Below are 25,071 nucleotides of genomic sequence, written 5' to 3' on the forward strand. Positions count from 1 at the left end.
TTTTGTTCGGTCAATGTTTGCCACATTCACCATCTTGATTTAGTGTTAGCATGCTAACTGATGCTAATCAAAGCTTTTATTTTTATTTTTTTATGGCTTTGGGAGTTGCCAAATTTAGTTTGCTCTTGTACAGAAAACCCTACCAAACAGATCTGTGTGACCATGACCTCATCTGGTCTGAGGATGCTGTAGGATTATAGTCTTGCTTTAAGGCAAAAGCAAACATCCATGGTGGCAAATGAATGAAATGATGAAAGAATATAGGCTAGATGTAATGCCAAATACTCACTAGTTCATGAATCTAAATTGTGATCATTTCCTGCTTTTAGAAAGACTTGTGGGTTTTCACCATTTGTTCTGAAACCATAGGATTACTAATCCATTAGCCTAATGGAGAAAACAATATTTAATACTTCATACCACTTCTGCTTAAAACAATTTTCCCGGGGTCATCCTCAAGTAGAAATACATACGACCTATATCATGAAGATTGTCTGTCTAAACAGAAGTAATCCCATTACCAGAACTCTCTATCACTGACCATTTTATTACTGTATGTCTGCACAATAACCCACATTTATTTTTACTTCATTGTGTCTCCTCCTTCCATCCCTGCCTGCCTGTCCAAATGCAAAATGACAGCATTTTAATCCAAAAAGTCAAAAACCACAGTACACCTGCCTGTGCACTGCACTGATACTTTGTAGTCAAACATGGTACAAGTCTCTTTACCTAGTACTAAAATTTTGCTACAGCAGTATGTTAGTAAAACTAGTACAGCAGCAACATTTTTGCAATTATTCCCAGCAGGAAATTCTATGATTGGTTAAAAGATAACCTATTAGCATACAGCATGATTGTGCATTGTTATCCCAAATGCCCAAACACAGCTCAGATGACATGTCATTCCCCCGAGACATAAAACCGGCGCCACAGTCCAAAGTCACCGGGTGATGGTGGTCAAAATGCCGGCTAAACAGATGACAGCCTGAGTTTACGCACACATACCCGCGAGGACGGATGTAAACAAACTCACGCTGCAGACGCCGTCACGAGGCAAAGAGACTGCAGCCAGCCCTCGCCTCTTCCTCCTGCTTTTAATCTCTCTCTCTTTCTCACCCTTTACTCTGTCTCTCTCTGTCTCTCTCGCTGTCCCTCCAACAGTTCGCTGCTTCTCAAACATTCTAGCCAATTAACTGTTTCTCTGCCTGGTCTGCAGCAGAAACAGCATTGTCGCTTCTCAGGATTCACTAAAAACATTATGACCTTCATAAACACAGGCGATTTCAGGACTGTTATGCATTAGACTGCATCAGTTTTAGCTAGGTTCGTGTTACAGCTTCTCCAATGGGAGGATTAGCAATACGCAATTTTCACAAATTGCGCACACACGCACACACATACACACACCCTTTTGATGCTTCTCCATTTCTCCCCAATGCTCATCAATAACTAATGTGACTGTTGCATCAGAGCACTCAGCATCGGCAGAGCAGCGTGTCTATTTAGATGTACATTTGGTCAGACCATATCATCTGAATACATGTACACAGAGATGTTTTGTGTCTGTTAATAGTTGCAATGTTAGCAAATTGAATACAGTTAGAAAAAGAAAACTCCAAGGATGAACTACAAAACAATGATTTTTGGCTGCAATCTTCCTAATTTCTCGCACATTCACATCTCAATCTACATGAGAAAAACATTTATTTTCTTTTACACTTTTACTGTGATGGCAAATAATTAAACGTACAAAAGTAATAGTGAATGAAACTGGCAACATTATCATTTCAGCTTCTGAAATGTGTATATTTTTTGGTTTATTTACTTTTATATGATTCTAAACTGAATATCTTTGGGTCTTTGAGAAAAAAAAAAGACATGTAGACGCTGCCATGGACTCTGGGAGTTTGTTGAGAATAACATAAAGAAAATAATCATTTTCACAGTACATTTATTTATACTTCTGTATTATATGACAGTTTTACTCATTTGTTTTTCAGCCCTTATTTTGACAGGGCAGCAGAAGACATGAAAGGGGAGAGAGAGGGGTAATGACATGCAGCAAAGGGCCGCAGGTCGGAGTCGAACCCCGGCCGCTGCGTCGAGGAGTAAACCTCTATATGTGTGCTCCTGAGCTACCAACTGAGCTATCCGGGCGCCCTGCAACCTGCATTCTGACTAAATATGATGAGGAGACTGACAACGAGTTATCGAGCGATTCATTTTCATTTTTAGTGAAGAGGATGACACAGCTCATTACCTTCCCATACCTCATATGTCAGCTACATGCTTTCTCTTCCTATCTTTTAAAACCAGACGGGCAATAAGACAATAGCCTATATGTCGTATGACGAGAGCAAGAAAGGCAGATGCAGAGGAAGAAACAGATGAGGATGAATCAACAGGTGTCTGCTTGGCCCTATTGAGCTGAGTGGGAGAGTTTGATGAGTCACCACACACACACACACACACACACACACACACACACACACACACACACACACACACACACAAAACTAAGATGGAGACACCATGTGATTTGAAATCAAATCACACTTCATCAATACAGATGTTACTGGCTAGGCCTCAAAAATATGCCTGACCTCCCAACTGAAACCTGCTCAATCAAACCCATTAACAGATTGATAATCGATTCATTGTCATCATCATAAAAATGCCAAACATTTTCTGGTTCCAGCTTCTCGAATATGAAGATTCGCTGCTTTCTGTGTCATAAAAGTTATTAAACTGAATATTGCTTGGATTGTTGCGTGTGAGCCAATGAGAGATGTTTGGGTTAGCGAGATGGAGAGAGAGCGACAAGAAACGATTTATGTGGAAACACAGGAGGAAATGGAAATGGGGGATACAGGGAGTACAAAGATACCGCTGACGGATGGTGCAAAGTTAAGATGCAGAATAACTTTTGAATTGTTGGATTAAGGACAAAAACAAGGGGATTCAGTGGCATCAAAATAAATGACTACCCTGTTGAATTGGGAGTAAGGATAGAGGGGGGCCTATACACATAGCTGCCATAAGTATGGTATAATCCCCTAACATATGACTTCACATCAAGCTTAGGTCACGTGGTGACACCTGAGGCAGCTCTACTCTCTGAACAAAGGCAGTGAAATGTGGTTGAAAGCGCCCAAAGCTATCGCTTTGGGAGTTAAGATTATTATTTTGTCATATGCTGATTTGGGGCTTTAAAAAAAAAACTATATAAACTTAACACATCATTACTGCCATTTGCAACTTGTAAACATTCAACTCTTAAATCATGGAAGTGTGTTGGTTCCCTGGCACAAAAAGTGAGAAAAGCCTTACAAAACTGAAGCCACCTATTGTTTCAAACTTTCACAGTAAGGGCCTCATTTCCAAGCAGGTTGCATTCCTCCTCTTAAAGAGCATCATCAGCTCTTGGAAATCGATGTCCAGCTGACCTTGACTTGTGCACAGTGAAACTTAAAACCACTCTGATGGCCAGCAGAAACACTGCAGTAAAATGTGTGGACAACATGCAAACAGACTCAGCACAAGTGCACAGCCACAGTCAGCCTCCAGACAGGACATGCAGCACACGCATAACGTTATTACACTGTGAAATGGCCAAAATACATTTGTGTGTGTGTGTGTGTGTGTGTGTGTGTGTGTGTGTGTGTGTGTGTGTGTGTGTGTGTGTGTGTGTGTGTGTGTGTGTAAAACACAATGATTTGTAGGCTACGAGCTACAAAATCACTTCCATATCATAAAATAAGCATGCCCAATCATGACATGGCAATAACTTTACAGTCAGTCAATTTTTATTTGTCACATGAAATTGTAGGAGGTACAATTCCAGTGAAATGTAATCCCATCAGCTCCATAGACTCGTGCATGATTGTGCATAAAGCAGAAAGTGCCCGTCAGCTCGGCACATGGAAAAGAGTCACCAGGTTGAATGGCACCGGATCCAGCCAGGTCTCTGCATAAGTAGTCTATATCGATGACGTTTCATTTATGATCATTGATTGTTCAGGTGCCGCCGGAGTTCCGCCGGATGTCCCTCAATTCGGTCGGATGTGTGTCACCTTCTGCTTTCGTTCTGTTGGCCTTCTAAACTGTGGTCGATTTATTAGGACTATGGTAAGCTGCTCCTCACTATCTGTCGAATGTGAGCTTTCTGTTGCAACAAGTTCATTCCCGAGGCTATTTTGCAGAGGCACCGTTGCTCCGTCCGGAACTTAGCACCACCCAAGACGATTGTGATTGGTTTAAAGAAATGCCAATAAACCAGAGCACGTTTCTCTCCCATCCAGGAATGCTGTGTGGACTAGCCAGACCCTCCTTCGCAGCGCTGTGGAGGAAGGTCTGGCAACAAAAGCTCCAGACATCCTGCTGTAAACCAAGGCAGGCACAAAGGCAACCCAGCCAGTGGGAGATACAGGGGACAATTTTAGAAAAAAAAAAACATGACATAGATGACTTTGGCTTTTCAAAGGCACACATAGCCCACTGTCTCTATGGCCCTCCCACTCCCTGGGCCCCAGTGCAACCACACTGCCTGCACTGTCTGTATTTACGCCCTTGCACAGAGCTCACCGTCCGACACCTGCACACTGGCTAGTAGGATGCCCAGCAGAGAAGTCGCAGGCAGCGTTTCAGTCCTCATAGCTTGGCTTGGTGCCCTCTCCGATGTAGCTAGCTAGAGATGGACGCAAAGATGGTTTGGGCTTGTCCACATAGTCGGGATTGTAGCCAAAGGTCGTAGCTCTACACACACTTGGAGGAAAATGCACCTTTCCTTTACGTAATAATACCAGCGGCAGCAGTGTTTCTCAGACTGTGACCCGCCTGCCACATTTAAGGAACCACTTACACATTATGTACATACATTATATTAAATGACACTAAACCACAATTATTATAACCCATACTCAGTCCTATTTATCGCTATGTTTTTCGTCCTGTCCTGCTCTGGCGTTAGTCAGCTGTACTCAGCTCAGCTGACGTTTGTCCTGTGATGTTTATAAGTGATGTGCCAAAAATTACAAGTAAAATCTGTCTTGTTATTAAAATAAATAATAACAAAACTAGTTAAAGTTTCCCTTCCCAACTTACTGACAGTAACTTAACGTGTAAACACCAAAACAAAGCCGCAACCGTTAACAGTTAACGTTAGCTCTTTAGCCGATAAAAACCCGTCAGTACTCTACGTATTTTGAATTAAAATGAACCGTAATCAGCCTTTACTTACCGGTCCGGGTGCGTGTTGTGGCAAAATATCCGTTTGTTGGATAAAAATACAACTGTTGTGAGGAGTGTGTCCGCAAACTGCCGTACTGTTTCTGCGTGTGTCTCTTCTGGCTGTAGCCGCAGCAGCTACAGCAGCCGTTGGTCACACCCTCTGCGTGTCACGTTGTTGTCGTCATTACGCAAGCTTGTACGCACGACGTAGAGATTTTTCAAAACAATGAAAAATATACATTTACCACATTAGTCTATGATATTCCCATTTATTTAATTATATATGAAAATATATATATATATATATATATATATATATATATATATATATATATATAACTGATTACTGTTAACTCAATTAAATATAATTTGGAGGTATTTATACGTGCTTATTGTCATTTTATGCTGGTTTAATAGCTCTACTCTACATTTCAGATGCAAATATTGTACATTTTACTCCACTACATTTAATTTAGCCTACAGCCAAAGTTACTCTGCAAAATTAGGATTTTACAAATAAAACATAGGACATCATAAAATTAGCAGTAGTACTACTCAACAGCCCATGTAATGTAGTTGAAATGAAAAGCAAAAATCAAAAATACTGTAGTAGCCTACTTTACTTTTGATGCTTTAAATACATTTTGTATAAGTAATAGTACAGACATATGTATATGTCTGTACTATTACGTACACAAAATTACTTCTATCCACGTGGATGACTGAAAAAGTAGTTTTATCATTTGTCATCATTATATAATATACAGTATGTAAGCACAGATTTCAATGCAACCACAACATCTTCAAATTACCTCTTTAATATAAATATGAAATAAATGTAACTGGCCTACAGAGTATTGACTTATTTAGCCACTTTGTGGAGTTGCCTTCTATTGCCATCATGTGGAGTCTATGTGGCGTTACATGTTTCAACACAAGTATTAAAGCTGTGAACACACACCTGCTGTGTCCATGTTTTTTTATGGATAATTAAAAACTGATTCACTCTAAATTAAAAACAGTTGGATTAGTTTCATAGCAACAATATAGTCTAGCTTCCTTTTCATGTCCTTGAGGACATGTAGTCCTAATGGGCTCCACCCAGTAGGCAGGGCACAGAGGTGATGTAACAAGGTTCTGCAACAGTTGAAACCAGAATTAAGTTGCACCTCAAACAGGATTTTTAGAAGGATTTTATTTTTATTTTTTATTTCATCTAAACAAAACCTCAGCAAGACACTTTTTTTTCCCAATCGAAACTTTGATATTTCATTGCTCTGGGCGTGGAATGGATGTAAGGAGTTGTTAAGATTTCTAGGCCTGAATGACAACTAATATTTGAATGGCTATACAGCCTACTGAAGCTGCACAATAGTCATATAACTTACAGTATAATACACATTGAAAATACTGCAGATCTGTAGGTATGTGTGTATAAATGTGGATGTTTTTGATGTTTATCATGTACTCATGTTGTGGTGTGTAACGTATTCATGTACTGGTATTTTTGTGAGGCTCTGTAGCGACTGTGGCAACAAATTTCCTTGAAAAAGGACAATAAAGAATCTTTTTTGGCTCATGGTCATTCAAAACAAAGAAATACTTTTCAACGCATAATCATATGTCTATGGGCATATGAGTGTTTCCCACCCTTGTTCTATTTAATTAATAATAATTAAACTTTGGAACTTTGGATATAGGAGTTTGAAATAAAAAACAGCATACATTTGATGTAAATGGACATATGTATATATATATATATATATATAGAGAGAGAGAGAGAGAGAGCGAGAGAGAGAGAGAGAGAGAGAGAGAGAGAGAGAGACTCTTCAGCGATGCTGTCACTGTAATGAGTACAGGAAATGTGTTCTATAAAAATAGGTTGTTGTGCCATCTAGTCATAGAATACTAACAAGCTCCATGAATACTAACATGAGCCTATAAATCCACTGGTGTTGTGGATATTTTAATATAATGACACAGATAAAGATCTCTTTCTGGTCTTCTGGACTTTCCCTTAGATTGTCATATCAATATTAAACCTTCTTTATAACATGGATTTGATTTATTGGGCTACGATTTGTGTTTAGCCAATACTCATTTACAGTGTTATACATTTGCACCATTAAAAGTATGCCAAATTCGCTATTAGCACTTCCTGTCTATAATGTAACCATGCATGTACAGACAACTATCACGGGATTACTTTGGAGAAAACTTAAAAACATTTCTCTGCAACATGTTCAACCACATGTCATTTATTATGAAATAATACTTGATGTCTTACTGTAAAGTGAAAAACAACTTAACATCATTATGTTTATCCTCTATAAAGTCTGTATTTTCTAATACTAGAAGGTCATAAATAATTGCTTTTGACCCAGCCACTTAACAACAAAAGAGCCTGACAACCTGGCAACCCCAAAATTATACTTAATATTGCATGTAACAGCTTATTAGGGAAATACTGGTCTCTCTGTGAAACTGTATCTGCTCCCTAACTGTCAGCATAAGTGCATCAGCTAAATGCATAAAACTTAATCTAATTTGTCCCCAGCTGATGATGCTGTTTCTCTCATCAGATGGAAATCTTTACCCTCTCCTAATTTGCTGCCCATTTTAATGTCAATAGCAATAACACAACATTTCAGCAACGTTCACTGTTCATTGCTGTTACCTCCTCCTGATAGCAACGAGAGGAAGTTCCTGGCTGCTGACGTGAGGACAATGCATGCCAACATGTACAAGATCAGACTGAAGGTAACCACACATTTCTTAAGAAGGGATGTGGTCGATTATATGTTACTTTTTCTCCCCCACACCTTGATGACCTTCACTCTTCCAGCCTGCACAAAACATCCCCAGTTCTCAAAGGTGCTACTCCCTCTGAGGGGGGGGGGGGGCGGAGGTGTTTCCAAAAAAAGAACTAAATTGAAGCTTGTTTCAACCTAAACTAAGTGAAACAATGCTCAAATGCTTGTGTTATGTTAGGTGTTGCTGGTGGGGGTGTAGGTGAATATTCTGGGCCCCGTTGAAAGGCATCCTCTACAGGGCCCTCCCCAAATCCACAGATATTCATTCTAGCATCTTTTTGGGCCCTCCTCACATGAGGGCCCTGGGTACTCAGTTCCCTTTCCACCCCCCAGTCTGACACCTCTGGGTGGTGGTGATGACCATCTCTGATCCCCTCCCCAGTCCTCCGTGTCTCCACCTCCTGGGGTGGATGTTTTGGACGAGAGGGGTCCTGGAAGTCCCTGCATCCAGGAGGCGCATTTTGGATCAGGTAGATGAAGATGAAGATAGTGGCGGTTCTAGACCATTCCAAATGGAGGGGCCCGGCTGGGGCCACATGCAATTTTAGAGGTACCAAATGAAAGCACAAGTGTTACATACCAACAACCCTCCATAGGTTTGGTTCTACAAAAGACCAACGATTCACATATAGCAATAAACACAAGAATACTCATTCAGTGCTAACCCATATTTGAATCATCACTGCACATTTTGGATCAGGTAGACGGAGATGAAGACGCACTGACTCTGAGCGACAGGACAAAGGGAGGAAGCAGTGACGTCCCCAGCTACCACTGCCTCACTGCTGTGTGTATGCATGCTATGTTTGTATGGTTTCGATTTATGGTTTAAATTATTTTTTAATATTGTTTAATTTAAACATTTGTGGTGTGAATTGTATCAATACATGTGAAAAGCACTGTCATAAGAATAAATGCAACAAAACACGACTATACCTAATGGCATCTATTTACTCATGAAAAACTGTAATGTGATGATGGCGTTGGCTCACTGAACATCTGATGTGGTGTGCACATTTAAACACAGGATCCAGTGGCGCCGTTCCAACATTTTGTCGTCAATGCAGGGAAATGGTTTACACTTGGTTGCGGGTAGATGATGGATGATAGAGGATTTTGTCCAAACAAATGAATATTTGAAGAAAATGTCACAGATCTGAAGAGCATTAAACAATCAATTATAATAACATATAGGTTAAACTCCTCTTGACTTACATCATTAATGCATCCACAATCTGCACTTCATTTTCTCTTTACTTGAACAGGATTGAACTCTGCAATCTAGTATGAACAAAACTATATATATATATATATATATATATGTTTAAGTTTTAGGCATAACATTCAATGTGACCAAAATACAAGTGTTATACAGGTGGAAAAGTGCATTAAACTTAAATCACGGGCAGACTTATATAACCTTTGTAGGGGGAGTGGTCTTAGTCATGATTGACAGTCCATTCAATGATGCATGTGAGGTGAAGAGTTGTTATTGAACACTCAAGTACTGTACTTAACTGTAAATACAACTTTGACAACTTTCATTTTATGTCACTTTAGACTTCATTACACTTTGGAAGCCAACTCTGTACTTTTTAGCACAATACATTTATTTTGACATTAGTTACTTTGCAGAGTCAGATTAGATTATTAATGATTAAGCTGCCTGGTAGTAATAAGTGGAACGTTATAATATATATTATTTTAAATTAGCCATTCCACCAAGTGAGCACTTTAGCTTTTAGTACTCTAAGTATATTTTGGTGCTAATACTTAAATACTTTTACTTAAGATTTTAAAGCAAGACATTTTAGTGGAGTATTTCACTTTTTGTAATCTAATTTAATTATATTACTTCCCTTACAGTTTCCAACTGTGTTGCCACAGTATAATAAAATACTTTATAAATAATGTTATGATCTGTATGTTACACCACAGTGGATCTTGTGTCTTAACCTTTAGTGTTACATTAAACAACCTAAGACAGAGATATCCTTCCGGATATAGATCCAGTAAGATTATGGATGTGGAGTTATATTACACTATTGTATTCTCTACCATTTAACCAGTACATTTGAAACCCATTTGGACTCATGTGTTCTATTAAAATCAGGAGAGAGGACATAAACACTCTGTCCCCTCGTTTGCTTTATTGTCCTTTTTTTATTAGTCCATCCGACTCTCTGACGGCTGTCCACACCGAGCATCATCTTTCAAAGTTTATATATCTATATCTGCCAGGCCTTTATATCTGTACAGTACAGGATTCCACCTTCAAAGTCAGCATATCAAGGCTTTCAAAGTCTCACTGAAACAGCATGTTTGACAATAACTAACTTTCTAACTTCTGCATGAAATTCAATGACAGTGCACGAGTAGGAATTCTCAAATATTAGTTGATGATTCAGTTTAAAACACAAAAATGTGAAAAAGTTTTTATTTTTATTTAAGTATTTAAGTAAACCAATCAAATATAAACCTTTAAAAAATATATTTTCTAGAAATGAGTCTTTATATCATAACAAAAACAAAACAAAAACAGAAGACAGGCTGCACTAAAATCAAGAAAAATGAAATACTTGAAACAATGGCGATCAAATGAAATGTCAAGCACAAGAAAACCCTCAATGAGGAGATTTTTGCAGTGTACTCGTGGTTTTAAAATGAGTACTTAAGTAAAATGTTGAAGGCATTTTAACTGGAAACAGAGTATCCTTATACTGTTGTGTTGCTACTTTAAAACCACTGTGCATAAAGCATGAGAACTGTATATCTAATATTATCTATCTGCTTCTCCTCTTCCATAGCTACCCTTTTCCAATACAGTGGATTCTCCACTTGATGCATTTTTAATGGAACAGAAAGCAGCAGGTTCTTTAAGGGTCAAAGTTTGAGCTTAACATTCATTCATCAGTGTGAACTCCTGTCAAAACATCTTTGATCCAAGCACTAAACCTCCTGCTGTGAGGTGCTTTTGAATAGGAACGTCAGCTTCAGATGTAAAAAACGCTCAAACCAAACGCCTGCAAATATCTTTGCCTCGAGCACATTTGCATTCTGATGAAGAAGCGTCTTGGTATGTGGGAGGCACTGGCAAACCTCCTGGTTTATGAACTGTCTGTCAGCCACATCTGAAGCTGCACATATGAGAGAGAAGAGGAAGAGAGGGAAGAGGAGAGAGCATTTTACTGCCAGAGAGAGAAACAAAGGAGGGAAAAGAGATTGTGTATTTGAATGTATCGCCTCTAGTGAAGCTTCAACAACGACGAGGAAGAGCAGCTCTGCAGCCTTCAGCGTTATTAGCATCACTTTCTGCTTTGGTCAGCTTGGAGCCGAGAAGCAGCCGGAGGAAGTGGAAAAACTTTAAGCAGCTTAAGGGATTTTTTTGGGATCAGATAAGAGGAGCATATCAGTGAAACTGAGAAGCAAAGATGAACCAAACAGCGTCTGTGTCTCATCAGATTGAGTGTCAGCCAGTCAAGGATTCCAAGGTAAGGTGGATTTCTTCATCTTGTGGCTCCTTTCTCACACTTTCTCCAACCACTGCACCACAAACAAAGCATATTCAGATGGAACTGTTACCAAAGAGTTGAAGCAGTCCGTACTTTATTTGAGCTTTGACGCTCTCCCTATAATTCCTTCATAATATCAATGAGCTGCAGCAAAAACTGTCTCACAAATCTTCTTCAAGAGGTGGATATTTTGTTTTTAAATGAAAGTGTATATGCCAGAGGCTTTATCATACAATCCAATGCCTGCACAACACAGTTAATATGAAAGACAAAATGAAAATACACCCACTCTCTGATCTAATTTTTCCTCCTTAAGTAATATTTTTTAATTGCTTTTTAATGATCTTTTCGCATTTGTTGCAGAGTTCCCCTTTCTTTTCTGAATAATGCACCTTTCAATATGTCATTAGAGAGTGTTTTCAAAGACTGCCCTTTGGTGTGTTTTTGGACAATAAGGAAAAATGTACCCTGATTAGCAACTTTAAGGAAAACTAAAATTCCAGTCCATATTTTGTAAATGTCTACTGACTGAAAATTGACCAGTAACCCAGCAATAACAAATGAACATGCATTGAATATTTAAAACACAAAAGGAAACCTATATCTTTATCTGTCAAACTGGATCCTCAAAGTGCCCTTGTGACCTTTTCACAGTGACAGCAGCAAGCAGAATAAAGGCTTTGACATTAAAGAGCTTCATTTTTGCTCCCAGTTTATGCAACGCTGCGAGACAGGAAGACGAACAGCCAAAGTATAATCCCGTACAATCCTCTGCTGCAGCAGGATGGGAATAATCTGGCAGGAGTGAGGTTCCATAATTTATGCAAAGAGAATATTATGTATTCTGTATAAAACATCACCCAAAACAGCAGTACATACTGTAAAACAAACATGGATGCTTTGTTGCTTTTCACGCACATTATTAATGGTTTTAATTGTGTAATAATCACAGCTCAGTACTCCACTGTCTGGTGCTTTAGCTGCTTCATAAATAAACTGGTGCCTCAGTGCCTCTTGAGATACATGATCATTTACCCACTCCTAATGGAGAGATTTAAATTTTAGTGGATTTGTTAGTGTGAGTATGAGCCTTCAGCTGATATACAGTAATACTATTATAAGCTTTCAATATTGATACAGACAATTTTGTCTTTAGTAGCAAATTAGCTTTTTGTGTTGGCGTTTAATCTCATTATTTTGGATCGTGTTTGTGCCAAAACACTGGTATGTCTTCAGATAAGACAAAAACTTTCTAGTCAAGCTGAATCATTTTCTTTTTCAGCATTTTTAACCGCAGAGTTCAGCACAATGTAACTGCTAAGACATGGCAGCAAATGTATCCACAGTGTCTTCAGGAAATAGGCAAATGTATTCAAAGGTATTTTCAGTATTATTTTCATGGTTCAATCTGCTAATATGACCATTTATATACAGTACGGCCACAGTTCTAAGTATTCATGATTCCCCTCGTTGGTTTAAGACCTTTGAATCACCACCTATATCTCCAATGTGTTCAGCAATTTAAATAGAAGGAATAAAGTAAAACAAGATGGCAATTTAGTCTGAGGAGGCTGAGATTTCCCCACATTTGGTATTCTTGCGGGGTGTAACACATTTCTGGGACATAACATATCCCCTCCTGCCTCATATCTGTGAAACACCACTGCCTATTAAATGGAGAATAAGTAAGGGAAACTGAAGCATTTGAAAGCAATCTAAAGGTTTCCACACAGGATGTGTTGGGCTGTCTGCCCACACAGGACCTGCAGGGGTTAAAGAGTGACCCTGAACTAAATCACTTCCCGTGAAGGCTGCAAACTGAAGCCGAAAACAGAGCAGTTGTGGTGACCCTGGATTCATCAGCCAGAACAAAAACAGCTTCACAACATGTCAATCATCTTACTCTCAACAGAAATCCAAGAGTTCTGGAGACGTTATATCTTAACATAGCAGACATAAGAAAATATAAGCCGACTCAAATAGAGACATTAAATATGGATTGCTAACACCTTTCTTCATTGTTAAGGTCTTTGTTTATCTGAGACAGTGGCATGTTAATGCTTATTTTGCATATTTTTCTCTTTGGTTTTCACTCCACAACTTAAGCTGGGTCAGTTGGCCGCTTGCCATTCGTCAGGTGCACGCTCCGTAACACGGCAGCTTTCACGTTTGAGGTAAACTCGCATTCACTGAATCTTTGGCCACTTGGCGGCAGCAGAAACAATGTGAACACACTGTTGCCATATCATCACATTCTAGGTTTACTTGGAGAAAACGTTATCATTCATATGGAGTCGTAGTCTAAGCCGATATTCACAGATCTTTAGCTCTGTTTTAAACTTAAAATGCAAAAGATTGAAACCAAGAACTTTAAGTTGTTTTATTCCTTTTGAAGCAACAACCTAAAAACCTGTAACTGAACAGATTGCCACTCTAACAGGGTTGTTCAGCATGTTCAGTTTCCAATCACTAAACATTAACATTAGCCCTGTCGTCACTGCCATCTGTTACCGTGGAGATGGACATGGAGTGAAGAAGCTCATTAGCATGTTTGTTGGCCTTTAAGCGTTAATATGCGTCAGCTGCTAATCATTTAACCCCTTTCCCAATCCCTCAGTAAAACAGGCCTAGACAATATCATGATGCATAATATTGAATGCTTCTATGAGTGAAAAACTACATTTGTTGTTTAGAAAAGTGAAATGCAGAGCTGAGCTGGTTGCATTTGCAGGACAGCCTACGCTGTTACCGTGTGAACGCCAGGCTGTGTGTGAGAGATGAGAGATCATGCTGCCAAGCTCCTGCCTGTGCATGGCCGTGTTGGAAGAAGTATTACATCATTTACTTGAATAGAAGTACTAATACAACACTGTGAAAATACTCCACAAGTAAAACTCCTGCATTCAAGTGTTATCAACAATATTTACTTAAAGCGTCAAAAGTAAAACCACTCATTCTGCAGTTAAATATCCCCTGTTAGTGTTGTAACTATTATATTCATGTTTTTAGATTAATGTTCCTCGATTATTAATGTGTATGTCATAGAAATGAAGTGGTCCACTTTGTTTTCTATGGTGTATGTGGCATTTGAATGCTGTAGATGTTTAAGGTTGCACTAATTTAAATTTCTTTATATCACCATATATATATATATATATATATATATATATATATATATATATATATATATATATATATATATATATATATATATATTTACCACATTTAGTTATCACATTTCTGATTCAGCTGCTGTTAATCTTTCCAATTCCGTCTGGTTTTCCTTTGCACTTCACACCCTCGAGATAGCCCTCTGTATCTACACCTAGTGTTCTATTCATACGTTATGTGTAAAGTTAATTATGTCCAATATTCAAGGACAAGTCTGCACCTTACTGTAGCTTTTAGCAATATCCATTACTGTCCTTGTACATTGTATATGCAGTAGATCTTTTAGTCTCTATCTTCAGTGTTTTTATTCTACAGTAAGTCAAACTTTTTTAAACCTCCCCAAATGTTCAGTTTGAATACTTCATTACAAAGACACACATTGAAATATCATTGCCAAACATCACATGACGAACCTCTAGAATCACATGTATTTATTTTTGTTTGGTTGTTTTTATATTCATTTAGTTTAAAGCTGTAATCTCGCAGATTTTAACTTTAAATAAATGTCTGTTAAGTCACTATCTATCGCTGAAGGAAGTAAAACAACGGCGGACTGATGAAAGTATTGCAATATTTATATGTCTGCAGTATTATGAACCGTGTGTCTGTGGTGAAACATCTGGGGAAAAAAATGCTGTATTTAATTTTTTCTCTGTTGTAGTCACACAAAAAATCACAAAAACCATGAACACAACTGTGAAAACATGAAGCTCATGTATCAACAACAAGAGGTCAGACCCTAGTGAAAGAATGAGATTCTACTGCTATGCTCCAGACTGCTAAACTCATCAGAGTGCCATCGTTTTCATTCAAATACAGATTATAAATCACTCTGAGGTCTAAGGGCATTTTCACATATCTTCTTAAATTCACCTTTTTAAGGTATTTGCATATAACTGATCCTAATGTGTTTCACATCAAAATGTTCAGAACAAACTCAGCTTTCCGTTTAGTGAGACCCAGAGCAACGTGTAAAGAGAAAATTTGCCGCTAAAGCTGAAACATTGATTTTGAAATTCCTCAAATCTCTTTTGAAAACAAATCTTAACTTATGACGTGTGTGTGTGTATGACTTATGATGCGTTGTAAAAAAGATTTTCGGTGCTTGGAATGAGTTTAACAAAGTTTTAGGTTATATATGATTAAAATAGTAAATAAATGTCTGAAAGGAAATTTTGAAATATCGCTTTTTGATTAGGAGTTTGGTCAAACATTGTCTTCCATCCTCAGAGGGTTAAGGTAGATTTTGGATGTATTCATTTTATTTTACTTTTTTTTTGTAAATATTTGAATTTCACATTTTTCAAGCTGGGATGTCAGTTTGTAGAAAAAGCTTTGTTAATAAAGTTTATAATTGAAAAAACAACAACAGCAAATGCACGGAATGGGATGATGTCATAAAAGGATCTGAGCTCAAAAAAGCCAAAGGGCAGCAGAATGTGATGATGTCACCAGCTGCCTGATCCCAGACATAGGCAGACTCATATCTCAGCTCCACAAATTCCATTTACAGCCACCGTTACAGTCAGACATAACGCACGTCGTGGACACAGGTAGGATACTTAGAAATGGCTACAGCAAGAGTGACCGTGTTGTCTAAAGCCCAATGGGTCAGACTACCGTCTGTATTCAATCAGCCCAAAGAAGCCGAGGTGTACAACAGGCAGGCAGAGGTAGGGACGCGTACTCCGACATCTAACGTTAGTGAAGAAAACAAAATCCTCTTGGCCTGGCAAAACATGCAGGAGGCAAACAAAGCTGACCAGCGTGCCAGAGGCGGAAGATTCAACAGCGTAGTCTTTAGGAAATGTCTGGATAATGAGAATAAGCTACTGATTGAATTGAAGAGAAGAAAAGAAAAGATGGCTAAAGATGAAGACAGGAAGTACGAGGAGATGATGCAGTCTAAACAGGAAGAAGCTCTGAGACTGGAGCAGGAGAAAAGCCTTCGGAAGAAGCTTCAAAATCACACCACGGCAGAAAATCTGAAACAGCAAATGAAAAAAAGGGAACAGCTGAAAGAAGAAGAGAGACTGCAGGAAGAGAAATATGCAGAATTCCTCCGTAGCCTTGACGAACAGCATGCGCAGGAGCTAAGACAGGAGGCGGACAAAAAAGCTGAGTTGAAAAAAGATAATTTACAAAACCAGCTGGACGATATGGCCATAAGAAACCTCAACATGAAGAGAGAGGCGCAAAGACTTTGGTCAGAGGAGCAAAAAGCCAAACAGGATCAGCTTGAAATGGAAAGAATGCTATTGCAAAGACAAACTAAAGGGGTACACAATTTCACGGATTCCCAGACACCTAAACAGATTGTTCGTGAGAACCTGATGGCCTTGCAGGAGGAGAAGGCTGCCACCGTGGCTCTGACGGAGGAGAAGATGCTTGCCAAACATTTGGCAGATAGAGAGGCTGATCTGGCAAAGCAGCAGAAGGAGGAAGAGGAGAAGAAGGCTGCAATGTTTCAGTCTATCGCTGCCCACAGACAGAATACGATACGGGAGAAAGAACAAAAAGAAAAGGCAGAGCGTCAGAGCAACGTGGACTGGATTCAGGCTCAGGTCGAGGTTGACCGGTTGTTCCTAGCCAAAGAAAAAGCGAAGGTCAAGAAGATCAGAGAAGACAAAATTAAATTACATAACTTCAACGTCGCCTTGGCAACTGAAAAACGCGCCCTCCTCGAGGAACTCAAAAGGGAGAAACGTGCTGCGGCGAAGAATGCAGAACAGTTTGCTGTGAAGGACAAACAACACCGGCGATATGTTGAGAATGAACTCCTCCACGCTGCAGAGAACCTCCCTTTGTTTGAGGAATGTCGGAAGCTGCAATTGAGCAATAACAAATCCAAAAAGGTCCCCCTGGGGACGGCCCTCCGTCTGCCTCCCATTACCAATGCAGCTCAGAACACCTTGGCTTCAAGCAGACGAGGCTTCGCTTCCCCTTTGAGTGTGGATGGGTCCAATTGCCTCGTTGCAAACACCAACCAGCCATTGCCCAAACGTTCCAGTGCTAAACCTCAGCATATTAAACAGCAGCATGATTACAATAAACTGGAGCTCGCATATGAAGAGACCAGGTTGTTTGACCTGCGACAGATCTACCGCTCCCCTGCACCGGCCTTCTCCAAGCTCCCTCCCATCCCAAATGCTGTCAAGCAGTCCAAAAGAAATTACCTGCACCGGCGTCCTTAATTTACCAGCCTGTCCCGCCTCCTTACGTCACTACTTTACCCTCCGACATTCCCTTTCCCTCTTTTATTCTCCATTTAAACCTCTTTCTATTCTTCCCCTGTTTCCCATGGAGGCTCAGCGGTGAGCACTGATGTCTCCCAGCCAGGTTCTCACCTTTGTGTAAGGGTTTACTCCGGTTGCTCCGGTTTACTCCCACACTTTAGATTAGCAATTAGAATATAATAACAATGCATATTCTGACCTTTACGTATGGGTCTAATCCGGTTGCTCCGGTTTACTCCCACACTTTAGATTAGCAATTAGAATATAATAACAATGCATATTCTGATCTTTACGTATGGGTCTACTCTGGGTGCTCCGGTTTACTCCCACACTTTAGATTAGCAATAATAATAATGCATAAAAAAAAAATCATAAACAAAATAATAATATTGTCTGGACTTGCATTTCATACACAATCGTTTGAGTGTTTAAGTCATGTTACCACCTCAAAATAACATTTGTTAACTGAACTAGGGCTACAGTTAGATTTACTGAGGCTCACATGTATGTGGCTGTTGTTTCTATGGCGATCAGGGCACTCAAACACAAAGGGGGAGAACATGTTACACCCAGTCTGTACTCTATACACTGCTGACAGTTTCTGTATTTATATGTCGGGGTGTGTGGGTGGGAGGGCTTGTCAGTCTGAGATGTACATTACAAGGCAACATCAGGGATTGTTTTACTAACAATTTGGTCTAGAGGACAGAAATTCTGTATTTTCACAGGAAAAAGGCAAATATCCTCCATTGAAATGAACAATATTGACTGGTTACTCTTTTAACATGAAAAAAACGTAATCAATAAATGTCTAATTACCTTTTTTATTATATTAAAACATGAATTTATTTAAAAACATAATACAATTCAGATCATATTCTGCCAAATAGATAACTTGTATAATCTATCTACCTGGCTCTTATCATTTGAGTTGATATTGTGTGTGTCCCCTGATGGACAAAGTGACTGCATTTATGTAAAACCAGTAGCATACAGTAGTATATGAATGAATGCAAGTCTACATTTGGTCACTAGAGAGCAGTGTTACACAAGGCTGGTCTCCAGAAATACTCTGGTACGAGTTAAAGTCATGCATTTAAAAGTAAAAAGTATTAGAGTCAAGTATTAAAAGTAAAAATACTTATTATGCAGAATTGCCCACGTAGAATGATTATATAAAAGGATTATAAATATCGATGTGAAAAACATCACTTTAATGTTGCAGCTGTTGGGGCGAATGTTTTATCTACTACCAGGTCGCTTAAACTATAATACACTAATTACTAATCCAAATATGAAAAGTAACTTCACCTGCAGCAGTCAAATACATGTAGTGGAGTAGAATATACAAGATTCCCCTCAGAAATATCGCGGAGTATAAAGTATAAGTGGCAGAAAATAGAAATACTCAGTTACAGTATGAGTACCTTAAAATTGTACTTGAGTACAGTAAGTACTTGAGTTAACCCCCTGAGGACAAAAGACGCACCGGTGAGTCCAAGCAATGTTTGACAACACTCCTACAAAATTTCATTTTAGACATTTATTTACTATTATATTCATACATTACGCTACTTTTGTGAACCCAAGACTTTTGTAAACTCATTTCAAGCACCAAAACGATTGACAAGAGAATTGTAAAGAAATATTTTCAGTTTAGGGCCAAATGATCTCTTTATACATTGCTCTGGAACGTCACTATACAGAAAGCTGAGTTTGTTCTGAACATTTTGATATGAAACACATGGGGATAAGGTTATAGGCATATACCCTTAAAATGAGAATTCAAGAAGATATCTAAAAATGCCCTTAGACCTCAGAGGGTTAATGTACTTAGTTAACTTCCACCACTGAAATGAGGCAACCATGCACTTACAACCAAAAGATAAAGCTTTTAATTATAGACCGACAGCATGCTATCCACCTTTATCCATCACAGTAACCTGCGTGGAGAAACACATGCAGCAGATGCTTTTTTTCATGTATTTGAAACAATCTTGTTCTTGCTGCACATGCTGGCGTTTACTTTGATGTGTTTTTATTTTTGGGTCAGTGAATCACAGTGTGGCTCATGATGAGGAATCATCTCAGGTTAGACTGCGCTGAAATACAATTTCCCAAACCAAGGTCAGTGCCATGAAGGCAGCAGCCCAGAGGTAACTACTGTATCTCTCTTCATTCAGCTACAGCTGCTACACTCCAGCAAATAGCTAAATACCAGGCCTGGAGACAGGATACATCATATCCAAGGTCAAGGTTGCTTTTATTGTCTCCCAAAAGAAAAAGAAAAGCTGAACTGAAAAACTTGTCTTTGATTGAAGGAATATGATCCTAAACATATGACATTCTCCAGACAATAAATCATAACAACTTGGGTGTGAATGACACCTCATCTTACAAAACGGCCTTGTGGCAAAACACAAAATAAAAAGTAATAAAAAACATTTACCACAAAACATTAGTTGCATAGTTTTTACATAATACAACAGCATACTGTACATTTTGTGAACTTCATAAAATTGCATTTCCCCCTACAAATACACCGAATATGACTTTTTCCCCCCTTGCAGCAATTAACAGCTAAAAAGCATCATTGGCAGTTAGCGTTCATCACTGAAAACAGCAGGTGGCTTTATTTTGTCTGTATAACCTAAAATAAACATGATATGATGCCTTCAGCCAGCTGTAGGCCTACATGAGCGAAGTGAACAAAACATAAACATAAAACAATCAGATATACAAAGACAAATGAAATTGTTTCTGTTTTTTTTTTAAAAAGTCTTGTGACTAATGTTTTTGTCAGTTTAGGTGTAAAAAGGCACATACAGAGAAAGCTATAAAGAAAAAGCAGATGCTTAGTTAATTGCTACTGGTGGACAGTCACAGTTGGTCACAGATGGTCCAGTATGGAGCTGAATAAAAAGAACAGCGATAAGGAAGGGCTGAGCAGCTTCCTAATGCCTCGGACTAATAAAAGCGTTTCTCTTAATCAGTAATGAACTCTGTGATCCATGGCTCCCCTCCAGGTGATAATATTCGAGGTTAGAGAAGAGTGAATGTGGAGACTGTCACACTGTGAAAAAGTAATTTTTAATTTTTTTTTAAATCCTACACACCCTTAAGCCTAAATGACACTTTGTGTGACATTTTAGGAAAAACAAACTTTCGCTTTCTGACAGATTCAAATGGACTTTTTTACAGATTTCACTGAGATGTTACACAGGACTTAAAACTGCAGCTAGCATCAAGTTGCTCACAGCTTCACCATAAAGTGAGTCAATAAATGGGTCTTTATTCCGATGGGCTTTAGTTCACTGTGTCTCCTCTGGCGCAGCAGCACCTCTCACTTTGAATCTGTCGGAGTTGACTTTGAACTCCTGCTGTGCGGGTTAGAATCCTCAGGGCTTTTCCTACTGTCGGTCAACCTTCCTGCTGCTCGCTGATGATTTATACAGTAGATGTCAGAAAATGTGCAGCTTTTCATCTTATTACAGGCAAATTTAGGATCTTTGAATAGCAGACTTATGCTGTATCATGGGTAGGTTTTGGTCTCTTAAAGGAAATATATTCTTCCTGGAATCCTTCATGTTTGGTGTAGTTAGATTCTTCTAGCCACTGCAGTTGAGTATATATCAGAAAATATTCCAGTAATTTAAAATATCAACAGGAAGACTGAACATTTATAGTGAATCAATTGCAGTCAACCTTAACCCTAACCTTATTTAAAAAAAGTGTTTTGAGGTGTGGAGACCTAATCCAAACAACAAAGAAGTGATTATAGTATTGTTTTTCTTAGCAGACAAAGGCATTAAAACACCTATAATAGAAAAAAAACATAATTTCATGCTGCTTCTCTTAAACCCACTTCAGTCTGATTTGCTTTTAACACAGAAAACGGGTGAATGAGCATCACTCTCACCACTTTAGACAATTAGATTATCAGACTAACGACAGCAAGTGAAACTAGGTTGACTGATTTTTACGTATGAATGACACCATTTCTTAAGTAGCAAAATCAGAACAGAGGGGTTCTTGTGAGTGTGTGCATGTGTATGTGTGTCACACGTCTGTTTACTCTGATGAGAAAAAGCCAGACAGAAAGACACGCTTGCATCAAGAGCAGGAGAGGAGGCTATCTTTTACTTGTAGTTTTGCAGGAGGAATGCATTTATTTTATTGTTTTTGGACAACATTGCACACTTTTGAGGTTGAGCGTCTTGCTGCTGCCTGAGTTTGGACTGGAGAGATGTCAAAGTGATGGACCCAGAGCTCAGGTACCCGGAGGTGAGGTGTCAACATGCTCTTATTTATAGAAACCATGATGATGTTACAGTGTTATGGAAGGTGTTGAGTGAGTGTTTGACATGCGGGCCTTCAGTAGGGGGTGGAATATTTTAAACAAAAACATGCTAAAGTTTCCTTCATAGCTGGAGAATCAATGGATGAGAGTGACGTCTGTGTTGTATTGTCAAGCCCCAGGAGTGTCTGCTGCCTCCTGGGAGAGCGGGGGCTCTGAGAAACAGAAACACATCCTCTGGGATTTAAAGTGTGTCACACTGCTGTTGAGTGTAGAGTGGGCTGTAGAGTGTGCTTCTGTGACATTTGAACACAGGATGCAGAGGTTGCACGGTGCCCAGTTTAGCCAATGGAAAGACAGGACAGTCTCGCCTCAACCAGCTTTTGATTTTCCGCAAACAAAGATACTTTATTAGGAATATTATAGAGTTCCTAAGCTCATAATGAAGCAAAGAAAACCTAACCTGAATGAAATAAGAGATGATTGTGTCATTCTGGTTAGGCTGCAATTTATTTGTATTATCTTTTAGCTTCTAGTTATTTTCTTGTTTAATAGATGAACTGTTTTGGCTATAAAATGTCAGAAAATAGCGAGAAGTCACCACCACAATTGTCTAAAACTCAAAGTGACATCTTCAAATTGTTTTGTCCGACCTAACGCTTTAAAACCTTAAGAACTCGGTTTGCTATCACAAAAGACAAAGAAAAGCAGCAAATCATCACAATTAGAAAGCTGTGCAATGTTTGGTATTTTTTCCTTTTTGTTATTGGTTCACTGACTAATCATTTCAGCTCTACAGTTTGTAGGTTTCGGGCCCATCTGTCTTTCTGACACTTATGCAAGGTTTGTGGTTTGACCCTGGAGGTCTTTGGGTCTAACGAAGACATCTGCAACAGTCCCACTCTTATGAAACTAATACGACTCAGGAGTCTCTCCAAGCCGAGACGTCACATGGAAATAAAATCCCGTTGGCAAAATTTACAACCCTGCAGTTTGTTTTTTGACAGTCTCTCTCATGCTGCTCGGCTGCCTGAAGCCCCAGCACAGCCTCAGGCTGGTTAATGGGTCAGTCAGTTACTTTTTTTTTGGGTCAAGGTAGAGGATCTTCCACTCTTCAGTCCACTGACTGTTTTGGTTGTTGTGTCCTGGCTTAACATACCAGCTTTCAGTTTATCTTTTAGCTGTGGAAGCGTTTTCAAATTTCTGGTTATTTATTCATGGTCTAGAAAGCATTTGATTCGATGAGAATATCGGTGTATTATCATGGAGATGACTAGCATGTGTTGCAGGTACATGCTTTCATCTGCCAGCTGCACTACACTCCCACACAGCTTATTGTGTCTGTGCTGTTTTGCATTTCTATAAATGGACATTTAGGCCTTGAGGTTATTTAAAGCATTTCTACAGTTCAGTGTTTGAGGCCCCTTCTGTTGAAAAACACATTGGAATATTAATTAGTAATCAAGAGGAGAGTAAAGCATTTTGTTTCTTTTATTATGATTATTTCCAGGTTGGTCCTGGAGTAAATTTCTTTTCTTTTTGACTGGTAAGACATTGAAATCGTGCATTTTTCTTGGCTCTTTGTGACAAGCTTTTCTACTCTTTTTGTCACTAAGTGCCAACATGAAGGACCTGTTGATTTAGAATAATCTGAAATACAGGAATGCAACCAGAAGGCTAATCATTCTTCACTTTGTCTCGATTGTTTGAAAAAAAATGTATTTAATTTTTTAATGCACACAAATTTTCCCACTAGTATTGCAGTCAAATGTCAGTGTAATTAAAGCTGCTAGGATGGTTGCATTTTGCTAAAAATGACTTTAATATACTGTACTTGTTATTCATGTTCATGCTACATTTTCTTGCCGCACAGAAGCAATGATATAATGACAGGGACACCGAATAACACTTTAACCTCAACATAGATGGCCAGCAACATCACATATCCAGAAAGAAATGGTATCCAGGGTTTGTGAAATGATGGAGAACAGCATCTTGTTAAACCGCTCCAAATATGTAAAACCGCAAAAACAGCTTAGGGCTAGCTTAGCACTGATAACCACTTTGGAATAATGCCTAAACACTCCTAAGCCAGACTAACAGGTGGTTTTCCTGTTCTTCCCATTCTGCCAACACTGCATAAATGATGCATTGGCTTGAAATCTGGAGTCATGGTAAGACATGATGGAGTATATCTAAAGAAGTTACTGTAGGACAAGACAATCACATCCAACTAAAGGTACGTTACATACGCCTATGTAATTAAGTGACGATGCAGTGTAGCACTAGTAGTAGTTCTAGACTGAAGCATTGGTTTGAAATCAGGGCCACGTTCAGCCCCCACAAAACGAAGCAACACGTTTTTTTTTAACTGAAACCAAGGTGCGTTGTTCTGCCTTTTTTTTTTTTTTATTACCACACGTCTCTGCTGATTGGGTATCACCTGTGACACAGCCATCAAACAAGAGAAAACATACCTCAAAGCCGTTGCAAACAGTTGCACCAGGAAAACGTAGCAAAACGGTGCAAACCATTTTGAGATTGAACGTGCACCTGGAGTCATGGTAAGAAAGGAGGGAGTAATCTAAAGAAGTTACTGTAGGAAAAGACAATCACATCCAACTAAAGTTACATAAGCCTATGTAATTAAGTGAGGATGCAGTGAAGCCCTTTTCCTCAGTATTTCTGGACTTTAACCTGCTCTTAACAGGACTTGGCCTCAGATCCTTTTGGGTCAATTACCCACTTAGGAGTCTTCCTTATCTAAAAACACTCTTCTCAACCAGACCTCAGTGGTTCCAAGCTCAGAG

General features: G+C 39.0%; 3 protein-coding genes across 8 annotated transcripts in view; 2 read left to right on the forward strand and 1 right to left on the reverse strand.

Moving 5' to 3' along the window:
- Nucleotides 1–5,391, reverse strand: part of inpp4ab (inositol polyphosphate-4-phosphatase type I Ab) — a 45,887-nt gene extending 40,496 nt beyond the window's left edge. For all 6 annotated transcript variants that reach the window (XM_028572026.1, XM_028572025.1, XM_028572024.1 and 3 more), the window contains exon 1: nt 5,243–5,391. The gene's annotated coding sequence lies outside the window, so the exon portion shown is untranslated. The remainder of the gene's footprint in view (nt 1–5,242) is intronic.
- A 5,721-nt stretch (nt 5,392–11,112) lies between these two features.
- The window catches only part of LOC114550978 (inactive dipeptidyl peptidase 10), a 53,627-nt gene continuing 39,668 nt past the window's right edge, over nt 11,113–25,071 (forward strand). Inside the window, exon 1 of the mRNA XM_028572031.1 lies at nt 11,113–11,536. Coding sequence (XP_028427832.1) covers nt 11,477–11,536 — 60 coding nt within the window. The 5' untranslated portion in view covers nt 11,113–11,476. The remainder of the gene's footprint in view (nt 11,537–25,071) is intronic.
- Nucleotides 16,193–18,531, forward strand: LOC114550993 (trichohyalin-like). Its single transcript, XM_028572060.1, has one exon. The coding sequence runs from the start codon at nt 16,297–16,299 to the stop codon at nt 17,920–17,922; it is 1,626 nt and encodes a 541-aa protein (XP_028427861.1). The 5' UTR covers nt 16,193–16,296; the 3' UTR covers nt 17,923–18,531.

Source organism: Perca flavescens, chromosome 24 (assembly GCF_004354835.1).
Source record: "Perca flavescens isolate YP-PL-M2 chromosome 24, PFLA_1.0, whole genome shotgun sequence".
In the NCBI taxonomy this organism is placed as follows: domain Eukaryota; kingdom Metazoa; phylum Chordata; class Actinopteri; order Perciformes; family Percidae; genus Perca; species Perca flavescens.

Excerpts from the sequence above, each read along its gene's own strand:
- LOC114550993 (XM_028572060.1), top strand. The coding sequence starts at position 16,297 with ATGGCTACAGCAAGAGTGACCGTGTTGTCTAAAGCCCAATGGGTCAGA.